Raw genomic sequence first — 19,980 nt, forward strand, 5'->3', positions numbered from 1 at the left:
TATTTTAGTTCATTTCAGTACATATTTTACCTATCATTTAAAGATTTTAAAAGCTTTAAAAATTTCTAACACTATAAGAAGGAATGAAAAAGGGACACTGTAAGGATGATTTTTGCAAATTATTCCTACAAAAATGAAGGAAATTTAAACAAACTTTTGTTTTGCTCATAATCCTACCCCAACCCGGAATGATTTCGTTTATCTAACTTTTCTTCCAGCTTTTACTTTCATCATTGTAAACTCTTATTTTTCTATCCCTTGAGGCTTTTTGTAAACACTTTTCCATTTTGTAATATATTTGTTTTTAGTGTTTGTGTAATATATTCCATCCAAGTGATATTCCATAATTTATTACCCATTCCTTTAGTGCTGGACATTAAGGTTATTTCCATTTTCTCTCTATTATAAATAATTGGAGCAAGAACATCTTTGTATATATAGCTTTCTTCCTACATCTGAATTATATCCTTAGGATAAATTCCCAGGAGTGGGATTAGTAGGTCAAAGGGTATGAACAGCTTTATGGCTCTTCATATTTATTGCTACATTGCCCAAAGGGTCATTCTAATTTACAGCGCCACCTGCAACACATGAGAGTAGCTATCCCTCCCAGCCCTTCCAACACTGATTTCTTCAGTCAGTAGTTTGGGGCAAATTTGATAGGTACGAAAGGATAACTAGTGACTGTTTTTAATTGTTAATTTAAAAAATAATTATCAATTTTCTTCTTAAGTATGTTTATTGTATTCTATTTCATATGGTTTGCTTTTCATATCGGAGAATTATATTTTTTGACACCAGGTGGAATTTAAAATATTTTATCATGAAAATGTCACATTCTCTCAGAACAAAGAGCGTAATGATGAATCATTACCTAGATTCAACAAGCAGCAAGATGGGGCCACATTTGCCTTATCTACACCTTCTTTTCATTTTTTCTTTTGTGCATTTTAAAGCAAATCCCAGACATTCTGCATGTTTCCTGTATACTTCACTAAGCATCAATAAAACATGTAGACTTTTTCTTCTGTAATCAGAATGCTTATTGCCATACCTAACAAAATTAATGATAATTCCTTGGTCCCATTTAATACTAGTCTGTAATAACATTTTCCAACATGTCTTTAAAATTGTCTCTTAACTGATATTTTGTTCCAGTCAGAGTACAGAGAGGTCCACTGTATTTGGTTGTTAGGTTTCTGAAGTCCTTTAATCTAGAGCATGTGCTCTGTTTACTCCCACAGCCCCCCCAACTCAAATTTACCCCCAGCCAGTGACTTATTGCAGGAACTAAGTCAGTTGTCCTATAAACGTTCCCGCATTCTGAATTTGACTTTTTGTTTCCTTAATAGCTCAATTAGATTCCGTTTCAACTTTGTTTTGTCTGGCGAGGCAAGAATACTTCAAGGGTGGTGCTGTGTGATTCATTTCATATTGCTCTGGGGGCACACAATGTCTGGGGATCCCACTTTGGGTGATGCTAAGGCTGATCGTGGATCAGGTGGTGACAGCCCACAACAAAGTCGTAAAGTCCCTCGCCGGCTTTGCGCCCCTCACTGTCTCATCTGTCCGTGAAGCTTGCTTGAGTCAGTTATTTCCTAGGGGATCGCACAATGGTGATTTTTGAATTCTCTCATTCCTTCCCCACTTACTAACTGGAATTCTTCTGCAGAGTAAAACTTCTTTCTTCATAAACTGGGACTTTTTAGTAATCTCAACGTGCAGTTTGTACAAGTAAGGCAGGATAAATGCTTTATTTTTTTATCCAAATTGCCAAGCTTCTAAGTAAGGAGTTGGTTCCACTGTCATTTCTGAGGAGGTGTCGTTGCTGCTTTGTTTTTGGTTTTCTTTTTTAAGAATAAAAAAAATACTCAGGGTTTTAAAAAATATATATTCCATGTGTTTTACTCATTATTCTTTTTGATGCTCACATTGTCCCATCTTTGCCCCAAGGGAGACCCTTCATGTCCTTGTTTTCAGGTAGAATAAGGTGTCTTAGGCTCATCTAGTATATTTTTTAAAAGAAAATAAAAGATTATGAATTTATACTGACACTTTCATTTCAAATCTAACAAAACTTTTTTTACTTCTTTGATTTCGTACTTGTATTTCTTTTTCTTACACTAAAAATCTTGGTTCCAAGTGTTATTATACTACAATCTATCAAATAGTTTAAAAATATAATACCAATATTACTACTAAAATTTTCCCAGTGAGTGCAACTGTTTATCTTTAGAACACATTCCACTAAAAACATCCAGTCAAATTACCTTGTCCTAACAACACTTGAATTAATTCGTTTAACCAATTTGATATATGGTTAAGTTCTTTCTGTTCTGTTTTCAAATTTTAGGATTCACTTTTTTCCCCTTTTTGGTTTTTACTTTTTGAATCTGTAAAATGTGCTTTCAAAATTGAACTTATGTAACAAGGTACTATCACAAAAGTCTTTGTTCTGTCTCCTCCATCTAATTTCCTCCCTCTCCCTGTTGGTAAATATTAATAATTAAGATTTGTTTGATCTTCGCAGTGTTTCATTTTGCAAATATATATTCATTCATACGTCTTCACCAGTTTTACACCAAAGCCAGCATACTATATACTCTTACAATATATCGTATCAGGGTTTTAGAGATCTTCATTTTTTCTTGAAGGTTACATAGGCATCCATTGTTAAGATGAACCATAGTTTATTTATCAGGCACTTATTGATGGAGTTCTGTTTTTTTGTGTGTGTGTTTTCTAAAACCCAAAAATCCTGTGTCCAAGTCATTTCATATTTTGGCTAATGATTCTTTGGGATCTATTCCTAGAAATGGAATTGCTGGGTCAAAAGTTAAATGTAATTGTACACTTCTTTTTTAAAAAAATTAATTAATTTTTGGCTGCCATTAGGTCTCCGTTGCTGCACGCGGGCTTTTTCTAGTTGCAGCGAGTGGAGGCTACTCTTCGTTGTGGCGCGTGGGCTTCTCATTGTGGTGTCTTCTCTGGTTGCAGAGCACGGGCTCTAGGCACACGGGCTCAGTAGTTGTGGCTCACGGGCTCTAGAGCGCAGGCTCAGTAGTTGTGGCGCACGGGCTTAGTTGCTTCACAGCATGTGGGATCTTCCCAGACCAGGGCTGGAACCCGTGTTCCCTGCATTGGCAGGCAGATTCTTAACCACTGTGCCACCAGGGAAGTCCCTACTTGTACTTCTTTTAGTTATTGCTAGAGTCCCTTCTATAGGAATTGTGTCATTTTGCACAGAGAGGGATTTTTTAAAAAAGATTTTGCAGATGCTCAAATATTATATAAAAGGTTGTTGGAAAATTAGTGCATTCTTCAAAATCACGTTATTTATTGAACCTACACACTGTTCCCACTATTGTCCAAGACATGGCTTGGTAGAGAGCACCCTGGTTCCTGCTTTTAGGGAACCTACGATATGTCTGTGGAGACATGATACGTGAATGAAAAACAAAGTTAGAGTAGTCCAAGATAGATATAGTATAAAAACAAAGGTGAAAACCCAGCTCAAGTCTCTGTCTTTCAGAAGCCTTCCCCGCTTAACCCAGGCCACGTGAGTCCTCAGTCCTCTGAATTTCATTACTTTCAGTGACAGTGACCTTTTCCCCGGAGCAAAACTTTTGACACTTGGTTGAACAAATATGAATATACGAACAGGAACAACAGAGCAGAATGTATGAAATGCAGGCTGCTGCATAAATTCAAGTGAAATAATTTTTTTATGTAGAGTTATGTCTGTATTTCCCAAAGCATCGGTGAGATGTTACTAAGGGTTACACAGCAAAATCAGTGTAGAAATGTTAGGCTAAACAGACCTAATGAAACAACTCCACAACCACGTATGATGTCCCAAGCATACCCGGGCACAGAACCCCCCCCCCGCCCCCCGCCTCCGTGAAGCACCTCATGTTCATAGTGTTCCACGGAACACAAAAGAACCAGTGTGTAGTTTCTATTTGAATGAAAACCAAAGGCTTCTCTTCCAGTTGATTAACTTGTACAAATTCTGCATTGTTGATAACAATTTCCAATTTGTTTCTTTCTAGATTGAATCACTAAAGAAAAAGGTGCAGCAGAAACAGCTCTTAATATTGCAGCTTTTAGAAAAGATATCGTTCTTAGAAGGAGAGGTAAGAAGCTGTGTTTCTTTAAGCTGGGTCTTCCCTATCATTAAATTTTATGTTGCTGAGCCTACCACCGACACTTAATTAAAAATATGGCTATTTCCTGGCCTTATAAAATTGATTGAAGGTTAACTGCCAACACTGAAAATGAGGTTCTGACAGCTAGTTTTTCTTTACCATCTGACTCTCCTCATTCCCCCTTGCTGCTCACCTCTGCTTTTTGGCTCCCATTTTTCTTATTCAGGAATTTTCTTAGCAAGTCTGATAAGCTGTTGATGAATACTGATAACTCCCCACATCTGTGTTGTATAATTTGCCAAGTATTTTCACATACATTTCTCAATGATCCTCTCAACAACTTTAAGAAAGGCAAGACAAGGATTATTATCTCCACATTAACCAAAAAAGAAAAAGAAAAAAGGCACAGAGAAGGCAGGTGGCTTTTCTCAAAGTCACACAGCTTAATGCCAGAGCCAGGCTGAGAGACGGACTCCTCATTCCAGGTGACTTAATTTCACCTGGAACTTTTAAGATATTTAGCATTCCTGACTTTCTGGTCTTTTGAAAGGCATTTTGGGGATTTTGTGGAGGTTCTAGGGAAGGAAATTATGGAGTTGGAAGAACCTTAAGAGCTTAGGTGTTAATAGAAGGGGAAGCCTTCTGTTTTCTCTGAAGACTATTAAGAACTTGACGTAGAGCCTCTTCCTTTTGAGCCTCCATGAATCTCTCCTTGTCTGTGCCCTGCTTGTAGTCCCTCCCCAGTGAGAGACAGCCCAGGAGAGAATAATAAAAGAAGAAGACAGGAAAGCAATGACAGTAATTAAGCTCCTAGTGTGTGTTGGGCACTTCTACTTTCCATATCTTTTGTATAACCTAGAGGTTAAGAGTGGAATCAGACTTGCCCACATTTGAATGCTAGATCTGCTTATTAGCTGGCTGACCCTAGGTAAGTTTCTTAGAATTAGAAATTGAGGATGATAACTGTACCTACGTGTGTGTCCCTGTGATGAGAGTGCGTACAAAGTGCCTGACATGCCTAAGCACTCCATCATTTTCTCTCTTTATTAAGAGCGATGTCCTATGAGTTAGATTATGTTTCCTCCATTTTGTAGCTGGAGAAACTGAGATTCAGGGATGTTAAGGAATCTGCCCAAGGTGACTGTTAGAAATGGGTAAGCCTGAGCTCGTAACCACCATGTTTGTAGGGATGGGGAGCAGTGTCATTACTTACTCTGTGTGGTGGGGGGGCTGCCTATAAAAGTCATAAGCAGAAGTCCCTCGTGGCCCATGGGGACCTGGTAGCAGACTCAAAGCCCAGCAATCTCAGTGTCCTGACAGCTGAGTAAGTGGACACTTGTCTTGTCCCAGTGTTTTCCCCTCTGCAATCACTGAGTCCACCTCCAGCTTTATGAATGGACATCTCTGTTTCTAAGATTGCCCTCTGAAATCACAGCTCCCTGTGGGAGGAATCATACTTTCCCAGTGAGAGTCAGAGAGAGTGTCCTGGTGAAAGTCATGGGTCCCCAGAAAGTCTGGTTCCAGGAGGGAGGAAAGAGACGCCAACAGAAGAGGCAGCAGGTTACCCAAGACAGTGCCCACCCCTCTCCCCTTCCCCTGGCTGTGCTACTCAGGCCTCCTGGGAGATTAGGAAATGTCCAAGGGGTACTCTGCATTGAGAAGAGCCTTCCTTACCACACACGTGTGCTTTGTATAATCTTAATTTATTAAATTCCTTTCTTCTCTTAGTTTAGGTTGCCCAGACTCTGAGATGTGGATATGAGTACACTAGTTTATTTGGGAGGTGATCCCAGGAAGCCCCAGTGGGAGAGGGGAGAAATGAGTCAGGGAAAGGTCAAAGGCCAATAATGGGTGCCTTACAGAGGTTACCACTGTGGACAGCTGCTGCTCCCTTGCCCTGGGCATCTCTGGAAGATGATGTGCACTGGCCTCTGAGTTACCCTGACCAAAAGGTCAGAAAGCTAGGGCATTTATCCATTAACTCCCATCAGTAGCTGGTGAGAGCGGCTCCTGGGGTGTGTGGCAATTCTGGCCTGCCCTGGGCAGAGCCAACTGGGCTCCAGGGGGCAGAGGAAGCCCCAGGGAAAGAGTCACAAGTGGCATGCCAGGAAATGGTGAGTGTCCAGAGCATATGGGTGCGTCTGGCTGTGTCTCCTATGTATATCCAATAAGCCATTCAAAAATGGTTTGAAAACCATCATTCCTTGAGCATTTAAACATTGATTATAAATTTGGTTGATTAAACTATTTAAATTCTACTACAAATTTAGAAGGACTAATTCCTTTTGATCATCCATCTTAAACAGCAGGTAAAACATAGACAAGGGCTTCCCTGGTGGCGCCGTGGTTGAGAGTCCGCCTGCCGATGCAGGGGACACGGGTTCGTGCCCCGGTCCGGGAAGATCCCACATGCCGCGGAGTGGCTGGGCCCGTGAGCCATGGCCGCTGAGCCTGCACATTCGGAGCCTGTGCTCCACAACGGGAGAGGCCACAACAGTGGGAGGCCCGCGTACCGCAAAAAAAAACACACACAAAAAAAACATAGACAAAATGTCAAGATTTGATAATACATTTACACTTTAACTTATTCTAAAATATTAAGTATCTTGGGTTTAATTTATTTCTTCATTGTTTGTGTTCTTGGTTTTTAGTGTCTTCCGAAGGCAATTTCCCTTAGTTAACATCATTTTGACACTTTCCAGACAAGTGCAGTGATCTTTTAGATCCAAAGGACATGGAATACCTTCTCCAAATAGCTAAGGCTAGAGGATGCCAATTCTTGGACGGACACAATTCTTGCTTTACAATATAGGACTAGGTAGCTTCCAGGTGATTCAAACTCAGGACCCCTTATCATTGGGATGAATTGACCTATCTTTAGCACTATTAAAAAGTATGCATTTCTTATTAATATTTTACCATTCTTTGTCAGACTAGGTAGAGATTTCACCTCCTAGGAGATGACGCTGAGTTTGAGTACTTGGTTTTCCTCTTCAGGCTGTGTGAGTAGTTTATGATGTTACAAACACACTGCTGACTGACTCCTTGCTAACTGTGTGTGACCACTGATGCCAGTGAATCTCCGCCCCTCTTTCCACCTGCTTGTTGTATGACCACCAATGCCAAGCAGCCCTTCCAAGGGCCCTCAAGTCCTGGGATGACCTGACGTAAAGTTCCTTTTGTTATTCTTTACTACTCAACACAGAAATCTTTTAAACAAACATGTAATTAACACTCTATAAAAGAAACTACATCATCTTATATATGAATGCTTCCTAGTTTTAAAAGTTGATGACAAGTTGTAACATATTGTCATCTTTCTTCGCTATTAAAACTATCTTTCTCTACACTTTATATTAACTTTCCTTTTGAGTGACATCATGAACACAAGGCATTTCTCAGACTCACCTTGCTCCCACAATAATTTTTTCCTTCTCCTCCTAGTTTTTTTTTTTTTTTTTTTTTTTTTGCGGTACACGGGCCTCTCACTGTTGTGGCCTCTCCCATTGCAGAGCACAGGCTCCGGATGCGCAGGCTCAGGGGCCATGGCTCACAGGCCCAGCCGCTCCGTGGCATATGGGATCCTCCCGGACCGGGGCACGAACCCGTGTCCCCTGCATCAGCAGGTGAACTCTTAACTACTGTGCCACCAGGGAAGCCCCCTCCTCCTAGTTTTGATGCTCAGATTATCACAGCTCAGCTGCGGAGAGTTCTGCATTACCTTCCTTGCCCACGTAGCAGGGTTCCCGATGCTTGTGGAGTCATTCTTGCTGTATGGCAACAACAGGTGTTTCAGACTGTCCTCGTTTTTGTCCTGTCCCTAGATACGATATTGGCTTGTCTCCAAGAAGCCCTGGGCTGTTTTAGTGGAGAGGTGTACGGCAGGCTTTCTGGGCATGAGTGTTGGTAGTAGGCTAAAGTGCTGTGCCTACTGTTAGGCCCATTTTATTTGTTTTGTTAATTTATTTTTTACTGAAGTATAGTTGAATTACAATTTTGTGTTAATTACTGCTGTACAGTGAAGTGACTCAGTTATACATATATATACATTCTTCTTCATATTCTTTTCCATTATGGCTTATCACAGAATATTGAATATAGTTTCCTGTGCTATACAATACAACCTTGTTGTTTAAGGCCCATTTTAGTACTGACGGAACTGGGGAAAATGTTTCTTTTTACGATCATGAGGTAGAACTGACATTTTCCAAATTTATCTAATTGTTTTGTTTTACAATACAGGGTTCTGTTGGCCACTAAGAATTTCTATTATGTTGACCTATTCTAACACCAGGACTTTTTATACCTTGACATTCCATCCCCTGCCTTAAACCATAATGATGCCAGCGGTGGTGTTTCAGGTATCTTTGAAAAGTTTTGGTGGACAGAGCTGGTAACCTCCTATATCCCATCTTATTAATAAAGTAGCTACCCTCTGTTACGGGCCTAACTGCAGACTCTGGAGCTAGACTGCCTGAGTTCCAATGTCAGCTCTGTCACTTACTAGTTACGTGGTCTGGCACAAGTTACTTAACTGCTCTGTGCCTTAGCTTGCTAAGGGAGTCCTCTCCACAGAGTTGTTATGAAGACTAAATTAGTTAACACCAAGTGATTAGAAAAGTACATGGCTCACAGTAAATGCCATGTCTTTACTGTTTCTTCAATGGCTAGGTCCCAGAAACTCCTTTTATTGTTAATGATATGTATTTCCTCTTTGTCCTTCTCGTCCTCCTCCTCCTTTTAAATAGAGAATGTAGATGATTTTGGTCCCTGAATTCATCATTTGTACTTACCAATGCTAAAACTCATTCTATTTTGCTACTCCCACCCCCATCAGATCCCTAGAAGTTTGCGCTAGCCTGGCCCCATCAGACTATGTTTTCATCAACTGATTCAAAAATCTGTCTGATGTGAAAATATGCCCATTCTGTTTTTTTCCAAATAACTTTCTATTCACTCATCTTTTGAAGAAGAACTATCCCATCCCCTATTTCCAATATAGAAAATTTTATTAAAATAAAATTATCAGTGTCTATCTTCATAAGGTTGATCAGCTTTCTAAATCTGAACAGATTCCATTTCATTTTTCTCTGCTGAAAATCCTCAACTTACAGCTCAACTCAGAAGTCAGAGGAAAGGAGACAAATGTCTTGGTTTTGTCCATCCTGCATTTAACGTGTGTTGTGTGGCACATAAACCTCTCAATGTGTCTGCTGTGCATTCCTGGGTCAATTATGAATTTCCTGTGCAATGCTAGGGCGGCAGCACCAGGCACCATGTACGAGTTTTACTGGACATGCATTCTTGTTTAGTGCATGTGTTACAGCCCTGGCTGCTCCCTCCCCTGGGCCTGAGGGAGCTGGGGGAGGAGGCGGCTGCCATTCATTTGACATAATTTCCCCAAAATGCCAAGAGGTGCCATACCAGGTCCTTCTTTTCGGGAAGGCGCACAGCCTCCCAAGCCCCCGGGTGGTCTGTATTTCACAGCTCAACACAAGGTGGTGGTATTTGAAAGGAAAACCCTGGAACCTGATTCTCGGTCCTGGAAGCAATCTCTTCCCCAGCACGGGCCAGGCGGCCAGTTGAGGCTGCTCTTTAGTCACAGTCGGCAGGACTCAGAGCGGACTGTCCTTGCTTTCCTGTATCAAGACCTGTCCTTTTTTAAAGTATTTCTGTCATCCCTCTCTAATTTTCTCCTCGTGCCCATATTCAGGCTCTCATCATTTTTTTCTGTCTTGTCAACCTTGTATTAATTTATGTAAATAAAGCTCCATCTTTTTAAAGCATACGGTGACAAATGTTAACTAGACATACTGTGGTGATCATTTTGCAGTGTGTAGATACCAAGTCGTTATGTTGTACAGCTGAAACTAATATAATGTTATATGTCAATTAAACCTAAATTTTAAAAAAGTATATAATTTAATGAATTTTGACAGTTGTATATACCTGTGAAACCACCACTGCAGTCAAGATATAGAACATATCCATCATTCCCCAAAGACCTCTCTGTTTCCCTTTTGCAGTCCATTTCTCCATTCACCCCCAGGCAACCAGGGATATTTTTTGGACTTGCTTGCATTTTGTATAAATGGAATCATATAGTTGTGTGTTCTTTTGTGTCTAGCTAGCTTCTTTCACTCAGCGTAAGGATTTGAGATATATCCACATTATATGCATTCTTTTTTGTGGCAGAATATTTTTTATTGTATTAAGATTCCACAGTTTATTTCTCCATTCTCCTGTTGATATACATTTGGGTTGTTTCCAGTTTGGGGCTACTGTGAATAAAGCTGCTGTGAACATTACAAGTCATTATGTGGGCATATGGTTTATTCCTGTTAGGTAAATTCCTAGTAATGGAATGGCTGGGATGTGTGGTAGATATAGGCTTAACTTTTTAAGAAACTGTCAGTTTATCAAAGGAGTCATATATTTTACCTTCCCACCAGCAGTTGGAATGTTCCAGTTTCTCCACAGCCTCATCCTGACTTAGTACTGTCAGTCTTTTTAATGTAGCCATTCTAGAGGGTGTGTGGTGGTATCTCATTGTGGTTTTTATTTGCATTTCCATGGTCACTAGCGATGCTGAGCATGTTTTAAATGCTTATTGGCAATTTGTATATATTCTTTTTTGAAGTGTCTGTTCAAATCTTTGGCCCATTATTTTACTAAGTTTTTACTTTTCTTATTTACTGAGTTGCTAAGAGTTCTTTATGTATTCTGGATACCAGTTCTTTGTCAGATATATGTACTGTGAATATTTTCTCCCATTTCATGACCTGCTTTTTCATTTTCTTAATGACATCTTTTGGAGAAATTTTTGTTTTTTGTTTTTATTTTTGATAAAGTTCAATTTATCAGTTTTTTTCTGTATGGTTTCTGTTTTTTTGTGTCCTAAGAAATCTTTGGTCAGACTTTCTCCTATGATTTCCTCTAAAAATTGTTTAATTTTTGCTTTTCAATTTAGATCTAAGATCCATTTGGAGTTAATTTTTGTGTTTTGTGTGAAGTAAGGATATTCTTTTTTTCACCATAGTTATCCAACTGTTTCCTTTTAATGTCTCCTTAATTTCTGATATCGATCATTTGTCCCCTTACCCCCTTCTTTGATCAGTCTAGCTAGAGTGTTATCAATTTGTTGTTTTAAAAAAAATTAAAATAGCTTTTGGCTTTGTTGATATTCTCTATTATCTGTTTTCTGTTTTATTGAGTTTTGCTCTGATATTTATATTCCCTGCCTTCTAATTATTTTGGTATTACTTTGCTCTTCTTTTTCTAGCTTCTTGAGGTAGACCTTAGGTCATTGATTTTAGTCCTTTCTTTTTAAATATAAGCCTTTAAAGCTCTAACTGTCCCTCTGAGCTCTGCTTCAGCTGCAACCTACAAGTTGTGATATGCTGTATTCAGCATATCAAAATGTTTTCTAATTTCCTTTGAGATTCTTCTTTGACTTACGGATTATTTAAAAGTGTGTTGTTTAACTTCCAAATATTTGAGGTGTTCTTCGGTATCTTATTGTTTTTGATTTCTAATTTGTCATGGTCTTAGAACATACTTTGTATGGTTTTCATTCTGTTAAATTTATTGAGAATTGTTTTATGGCTCAGCATATGGTTTCTCTTGGTTGAATATTGTAAAAAAAAAAAGAAAGAAAGAAAAAAAAAGTCTGCTCTTTTTGTGTGTTCTATAAATACCAATAAGATTTAGGTCGTTGATAATATTGTTTAAATTATTTATGATTTTACTGGTTTTTGTATAATTGTTCTATTGCTGAGAGAGGGGTGTTAAAATCCCTTGCTATGGCTTTAGGCTGTCTCTTTCTTTAATTTTGTTATTTTTTTACTTCATATATTCTGAAGCTTTGGTATTAGGTACATAATTTTTGATTGTTGTGTTTTGGAGATGAATTGATCTCATTATTATGAAATGGTGGTCACTACCTTTGTTAATACTCTTTGTCTTGAAGTCTATTTCATCTGATATTAATATTACCCTTTCTGCCCTCTTATGTTTACTGTTTGTATGGTATATCTTTTTCCATCCACTTATTTTTAACTCATCTGTGTCTCTCTATTTAAGGTTAAATATTCAATACATCTCCTATCGACAATATAGTTAGGTCTTGGTTTTTTTATATATTCTGATATTGTCTTATATGAAGTATACTGTCCATTGACAATTATTGATATGGCTCGATTTATTTAGGTCTGCCATTTTATTATTATTATTTTATTACTTTTTATTTTATTTCGTTTTATTATTTTATTTTTGGCTGCGTTGGGTCTTTGTTGCTGTGCACGGGCTTTCTCTAGTTGCGGTGAGCGGGGGCTACTCTATGTTGCGGTGCATGAGCTTCTCATTGCGATGGCTTCTCTTGTTGTGGAGCACAGGCTCTAGGCGCACAAGCTTCAGTAGTTGTGGCTCACAGGCTCTAGAGCGCAGGCTCAGTAGTTGTGGCGCACAGGCTTAGTTGCTCTGCGGCATGTGGGATCTTCCCGGACCAGGGCTTGAACCCGTGTCCCCTGCATTGGCAGGTGGATTCTTAACCACTGTGCCACAAGGGAAGTCCCTATTATTTGTTTTCTATTTAGTCCCTCTGGTTTGTTTTGTTTGTCTTGTTCCCCTCTCTTGCATTCTTCTGGATTATTCCAGTATTTTTTAGAATTCCATTTTAATTTATCTATTGGCATTTGCTGTGTTTTTAATATTTTAGTGGTTGCTCTAGGTATTACAATATACTTCATTATGTGTTCACAGTCCACTTAGAGGTAATATTGTACCATTTCATGAAAAATGTAGAAGTCTTGCAATGATAAGGTCCACCTACCCCTTCCTCTGCTGTTAGAGTTATCTAATGTATTGTATCTTATATATACTCTAAACCCACAGTACATTGTTATAGTTTTTAACAGTCATAGGTATTTTAGAGAAATTAAGAGAAAATAATCATCTTTTATGTTTACTCATATAGTATTTATTTCTGATGTCCTTTACTCGTTTCTGAAAATCTGAGTTTCTTTCTAGTATCATCTCTCTTCAGCCCGAAGAACTTTTATTTAGCATTTTGTATAGAGCAGGCCAGCTGGGGACAAATTCACTTAGTTTTTCTTATTTGAAAGTAAGGCCTCTAGTTCACCTTCATTACTGAAATATATAGAGTTCTAGGTTGACAGTTTCTTTTAGTACTCACTCCCTTCTGGCTTTCGTAGTTTTTGATGAGCAACTTTTGGTAATTCAAATTATCGTTCCCCTATATGTAACAGGATGGCTTTCAAGGTTTTTCTTTGTGTTTTTCGGTAGTTTGACTCTGATTTGCCAAGGTATGCTTCTCTTTGAGTTTATTCTGTCTGGGTTTGTTGAGATTCTTGAATTTGTATACTTATGTATTTCACCAAATATGGGAAAATTTCAGCCATTATTTCTTTTCTCCTCCCCCGCAAGAATCTGGAGATATAAGTGCTTTTCTTTCTTTCTTTTTTCCTAGCCATTATTTCTTTGAATATTTTTTTCTCAAGTTTCTCCCTTCTTTCCTTCTGTGATTCCAGCATCTCTATTTTAGGCTTTTAGAAATTGTCCCACAGTTCCATGAAGTTCCATTTATTATTTTCAACATTTTCTTTATCTTATTTTGATTGATTTCTATTAATGTGTCCCTGTGTCCTCAAGTTTACTACTGACTCCTTCCTTTGTCATATCCATTCTTTTCTTAAGTCAATCTAGTGATTTTTAAATTTCAGGCATTGTATTTTTCTGTTCTAAAGTTACCATTTGTTTTCTATTTATATTTTCTATTTCTTTCTGTTTTTTTTTTTTTTTTTTTTTTTTTTACTCCTTCATCAGTGATGTAAAGGAAAATAGGCTTGTAATTGTTTTAAAAGGTAAAGAATCTGGTTAGACTCAATTGCACCCTGCCATAATGTAGTGGGTGATGGCTTAGATCTCAGGTCAGTTCTTTAAGCCTTGGCTGCATACTTCTTTTACTTTGCCCCACACATACGTGGTTCAGGGGTCTGCCAGAGACTCGAACTGAGTTTATATAAAGAATTCAGAATTTCAGTCTTCTCTGACCCTTCCTTTTTGGCTTCCCCCTTACTCTTGGTAACCCTGGTTATTCTTCTATCCCGTAGACTCCTACTGGTTTTCTACCAGAAAGATGATTTTTCCATTGAGTTTGTACTGTGTCTGTGCTGCCAGCACCATGACTGTACTGCCCTCGGGCCAAGCTGCAAACAAAAACAAATGAATCACAGAGAACCCATTCAGTGCTTGTCATTTGCTCCAAGCTTTACCTCCCCTCTAAAACTTGCCCATCCTTGTTGAGTCTTTAAAGACCTCAGCAGTTATCTTTTGTCCAAGGTTGACAGCTGTTCTTTGAAGGAGGATCTGTTCATTAAGTGCTTACTCCTATATACTAGAAGTACAGCTCTCACTCTACCTGGAAAATTGCAATGACCTCCTTGATTGATCTTCCTTGCCTATAGTTTTATTTCCTTCCAATATAATTTCCACTCAGAGCCCAAGTGTTTGAAATAAAATCTTGACCTTGGTCTTATAGGATTGGGTGTAGAGTCTTGGTAATGGCATACATAGTCCTTTATAACCAACTCCTGCCCTCCTGTATACTGCAGTCAGGTGCCTGTTCTCAATCTGGTATGTTTCCATAATTCTGGAATACTTATCCCTTTTGTTTCCCTTACTCTCTTCCCCTTGCATAATTCCAGGAAATCTTCACAGACAATTCAGTCCTTTTCCCCATTTTGAGTTAGGCATCCCCTCTGAATCACCCCATAATATTCTCTAGGTCCCTCTGGCATGGGACTTGTGACTTTGTTCTGTGATTTTCTGCTTAGGTGTCTCTACCTGCAAAAGACTGAGCTCCTCAAAGGTTGCAAATCATGACCTATTTCTTTAACTGCCAACATCCTCCCCCTACCTGATTTTACATACTACCTGATACATACTCAGGGTTTTTTTGTTTTAACTGATAGTATTACATTTTTAAGAGTATAAGTTTTTGTATCAGTGCTTCAGTGGATAGCTGATGCATACAGAGTTCCTCTGGAACAGAACAAAGGAATTGGGGCTACCAGTCCACTATTCACTGTATACCAGTTGGGGCACGCTTGCTAACCTTGTCTTTTATGCCCCCTAACTATAGGAACTCAGCCCAGCATTTTAAGAAATCCTCATGATTAAAGTCTATCTTAAGAAAGGATAAAACAGTAGGATTGCTGAAGCTTGTTAATGGGCAGGCCTCTTCTGCCTTTCTCTTTCCACATGAATGAAAGAGTTCAAATATTTTCGGTGAAGGTGTGTGTGTGTGTGTGTGTGTGTAAATGGTGATGAACCCCTGGCAGTTAGCCAGCACCATTCTCCCATACTGAGCACCAGGTGATAGATGCAGAGCCCATAGATCTGTCATGGCTTGTCAGCTGCTAGGGAACCTGGAATGCATTCTCTCTTCCTTTATACTGTTTCCCATTTATCGAAAGGGATTCCTGGACCTTTACATCCTGCAGAACATGAGTTTGTACCAGAGCTGCTGCTTTGCACCTTGGTATCAGACATTCAGAGCAGGAGCTCTTTCAAAACAAATGAGCTTCTGTTTCCAAAGAACTTTTCAACTTTCATGTGTTGTCTAGTGTCTTAGAATACAATGCCTTAGCTTCAGCTCCAAATTAAAAAGACAAATGCTTGATTTGTTTCTAGTTATGCAAATGCTCATTTTAAAAGCATATATACATTTATTCAATAAATATTTATCTTGCATCTCCTACATACCATGCATGCTCTGATAATACAGCCAGAAAGACAGTTACGGTCACTGCCTCATGAAAATTTAGTCTAGTATTACAGAAAATATATAGAATAACTTAAAAAAAAATCCAAAAATCTCTGAATTTCTTAAAATGTGTCTTTTTGGCCTTTGGATTTTAAGCACCAGCACTTCATCTATTTTTTTAAAATTAATTAATTAATTAATTAGTTTTTGGTTGCATTGGGTCTTTGTTGCTGCATGCGGGCTTTTCTCTAGTTGCGGCGAGCGGGGGTTACTCTCTGGGCTTCTCATTGCGGTGGCTTCTCTTGTTGCAGAGCACGGGCTCTAGGCATGTGGGCTTCAGTAGTTGTGGCATGCAGGCTCTAGAGCACAGGCTCAGTAGTTGTGGTGCACGGGCTTAGTTGCTCCGTGGCATGTGGGACCTTCCCGGACCAGGGCTCGAACCCGTGTCGCCTGCATTGGCAGGCAGATTCTTAACCACTGTGCCATGAGGGAAGTCCAACACTTCATCTATTTTCATTTCAAAACCCTCAACACTCTTGCTCCCTTGTCCTTCATTTCCCCACAGGGCAAATTTCCACTTCCTGGGCATCTAATCATCAACCTATGTAATGTTTGGCTCTGGTGTGAAAAGAAACTATTTAGAATGCTAATTTTAATCCCAAGGAACTTGTTCCACTTTATATGTTTGGGATTCTGAATTTTCCACACCTATGAAATACTAATTATTAAGTTACAGAGGTGTTTCCCACTAAATTAATAGACTTACTCATTTTATAGTTTAATGAGGGAGTATTAAAACATGAGCTGTACCTTATTTATAATTGCAAAAAAAGTGATAAATAGCTAAATGCCATAAATAAGAGACTAGTTAAATAAATAATGTAGATCCATACAATGGAATGCTATGAATCCATTAAAATAATTTGTTAACATAAAAAGAAAACTAATAAACATGGAAAGAGTCACAACAAATTGTTGAGTGGGGAAAAGCAGCAAATAATGGTACAGAGTAGGATATTTTGTTTGTTTCCATTTAGGTAAAATTGGATACATATGTATGTCTATGCACTCTATCTGTAAGGATTCAATCAATGTATTTCTTCAATTCCTACTGTGTAAGAGGCGCTTAATAAATACATTGTGATAGATGTCTGTGTCTAGGGGGAAATCCGGATAATACATATGTTTTATCATACATATTTGTGGGGGAACGTAATTGCTTTACTGAAAGTATTTTTTTCCTCATCTCTAGAATAATGAACTACAAAGCAGGTTGGACTATTTAATAGAAACCCAGCCCAAGACTGAAGTGGAAACCAGAGAGGTTGGAGTGGACTGTGATCTTCTACCCAGGTATTTAAGAATTTCCTGGTTTTCCAACTCAAATTCCCCTTTGACTTAAGAAAATACTTTCCTGGGCTGTTATTCCCAGAATTGCATTCTTTCTCTCAAAAGTACTTCTGCAAAGAAAAGTCGTGGCTGCTGAGGGGTCCAACTGGCTTCTGCAGAGTGGGGAGATGGTGCAGGGCACAAGGGGTGGAGAAGGAGAGACCTGGGGAAGCCACTTCAGAGAGAGATGGACCCTATCAGCGAATGCATGCATTTGGTCCTTCATTTATTCATTCATTTGTTCATTCAACAAATATCTGTTGAGTACCTTCCCTGTGCCAGACAGTGATGATAGAGAGAGGAATGAGATTGGGTTCCTGCCCCAGAGTGCAGTCTGCAAGAGAAGTCAGACATGCAGGCAGACATTTTCAATGGTGTGCTTTAGTAACAGAGGAGGGAGACTCTAAACCTTGAACAAAATCTGTCTGTTCCCCAGTCCTGTAACAGAGTGTTGTCAGGCATTGGACCAGATTCAGAAATACATGATCCGCTTCAGTCATGAGCAGATAAACAGTAACTATAACCTGGTTTGTTCAGTTGCATTTCTGAGCTAGAGGACTGAGCCATGTGTATTAAGCTGCTCACAAGCCCAGTACCTGGGTCTCTGCATAGTCAAATCAGCGAGACCCAGTAACCAACCCACTGTCTCTAGGTGCTCAAAACCGTGCTTGGCCCAAAGAGGACAGAAAACAAGTTTATAACAAGGATACTGATGGTACATAGCTTGTGATTGAGGTAACCAAAGTCACAAAGTGCCTCATACACTGTGCGTAGGAAGGTGTATTTTTATGTGACTAGGGGCATTTGTGTGTGTCATGTTAGATATCAGTAGGTCAGAAAAATGTAGGCTCTGGGCCTTGAATGGTTACATGGGTGGGAAACAGGGATGAGCTGATCGCCAGACTGGGCTGTAGAAGACCTGGTTCTCATCCTTGAGGTTAGTAGTCGCAGGATGTGTTTAGGCCGGTCTCTCTCTTTTTTTTATCTTTATTTTTTATTATTTTTTTTGCTTTATAACAAATTCAATCAGTTATACATATACATATGTTCCCATATCCCCTCCCTCCTGCATCTCCCTCCCACCCTCCCTATCCCACCCCTCCAGTCGGTCACAAAGCACCGAGCTGATCTCCCTGTGCTATGCGTAGGCCGGTCTCTCTTTGCTGAGGCCTGTTTCCCAATCTAAGTCAGTTGACTAGGTGACTTCTCAGTTCTAACCAGCTCTAACATTGAGGAACAATGTCTCATCTCCTTCCCTATTTTATTCATTACTGATGTCATTTTTGTTCATTAAAATGAGCCACTTGCCATTCTCAAAGTATTTACCAAAAGCAGGATTAAGCTTTTTTTTTGACATTATTCTCATTTATGTTGCTTGCTTTTTGGTAAAAACAAGGCTATTTTATCATTCTGATGTCATTAACAGAAAATGTTTATTTAAAAAAAGAAGGAAAAAGAATGTGTAAATAGACTCCAGGTCTCATCAATGCAGGGGAAAAAGTAATTGATAAAAATAGGACCCAAAAGAATGATTGATCATGTCCAGGCACAACTTTTAAAATATAAATAGTTTGGCTATTTTCCTCCTTTTTAATTCTTCAAGAACCAAGTGGTTTAGTTCACTCTAATTGCCCACATAATAAATCTTATTTGGTTAAGACGGGTACAAAACTATGTCTGAAACCAATAAATTGTTTGTTTTCTAATTCCCACATTTTGGCTTAAAGCAAGGTTTTCGATTTGTATGCCGAGGGATAGCCTGAAGCAAACTTTTACGGCTAAGTTATGAAACCACAAAGCGGTTTTCATAATGGAAGTGCTGACAGACCCTTAACTTATGGCCATGCTGAACTTGGAAGCCACTTTAGTATCTAAAAGCAGCTTTTCCATAAATGTAACATTTGGTTTCCCCTAGGATCCATCTTAGCACTTTAACTACCTGGGTCAATCAGCAGAGGAAATGAAAACTACGTCTCCACATTTCCGAAAAGGCAGAGTAATATTTCATTCGTTTCCTCACAAATATTTATGAAGTGCCTACTATGTGACAGACGCTGTGCACGTCTGGGTGGCGAGGAGCACAGCATCTTGAGAGGTGATTCAGGGCAGTGGTTTTCCACCTGTGCTTTTTGGAACTGCATGCTCTGTGCTAGGGCTCTGGGAGGGGTCTCCAGGGGTGAGGAGGTGAGCAAGGAGCTGGCCTGTGGGGACCGTCCCCCCTCAAAAAAAACAACCTGACAAACTCAGCTTTTAGTGTGTTTTATGTTAGATTCCAAGTAAGATTTTGCTTGAATAAAAGAGCTCTGTGGTCAAAATCAAATTAGAACCCCCCAATCTAGTTTAATCTCCCTGTTTTATAGACACCAAAATCGAGGCCCAGAGAGATAAAGGGATTCACTAGAAGCCACACAGCCAGGATTTGAACCATACCTTTGGAGGCCTGGTATGGTACATCTGTAGTTTTAAAATATTCAATAGAGAGCTGCTAAATTGTGTCACGTCTGTTCTAATACAATTCCTGGTTCTCACTTGGACTTCAGACTTGCATCTAACTAATAAAAAGATTCCATGGTGTTTTCCAGAATATTTTAAAAACAGGCTCGAGAAAAGTAATGAATTAAGCCTCAGTTATGCAGATGAGTTTTGTTCTTGCTCCCT

The 19,980-nt window shown here is 39.1% G+C and overlaps 1 protein-coding gene across 3 annotated transcripts in view; it reads left to right on the forward strand.

Annotated features, from left to right (window-relative positions):
• MYZAP (myocardial zonula adherens protein) overlaps nt 1-19,980 on the forward strand; it is a 119,330-nt gene that overhangs the window by 83,737 nt on the left and 15,613 nt on the right. For all 3 annotated transcript variants that reach the window (XM_082618379.1, XM_082618377.1, XM_082618378.1), the window contains 2 exons: nt 4,053-4,136; nt 17,186-17,286. In XM_082618379.1, coding sequence (XP_082474505.1) covers nt 4,053-4,136; nt 17,186-17,286 — 185 coding nt within the window. The remainder of the gene's footprint in view (nt 1-4,052; nt 4,137-17,185; nt 17,287-19,980) is intronic.

Source organism: Mesoplodon mirus (assembly GCF_964341445.2).
Source record: "Mesoplodon mirus genome assembly, chromosome: 4".
Taxonomy (NCBI): Eukaryota; Metazoa; Chordata; class Mammalia; order Artiodactyla; family Ziphiidae; genus Mesoplodon; species Mesoplodon mirus.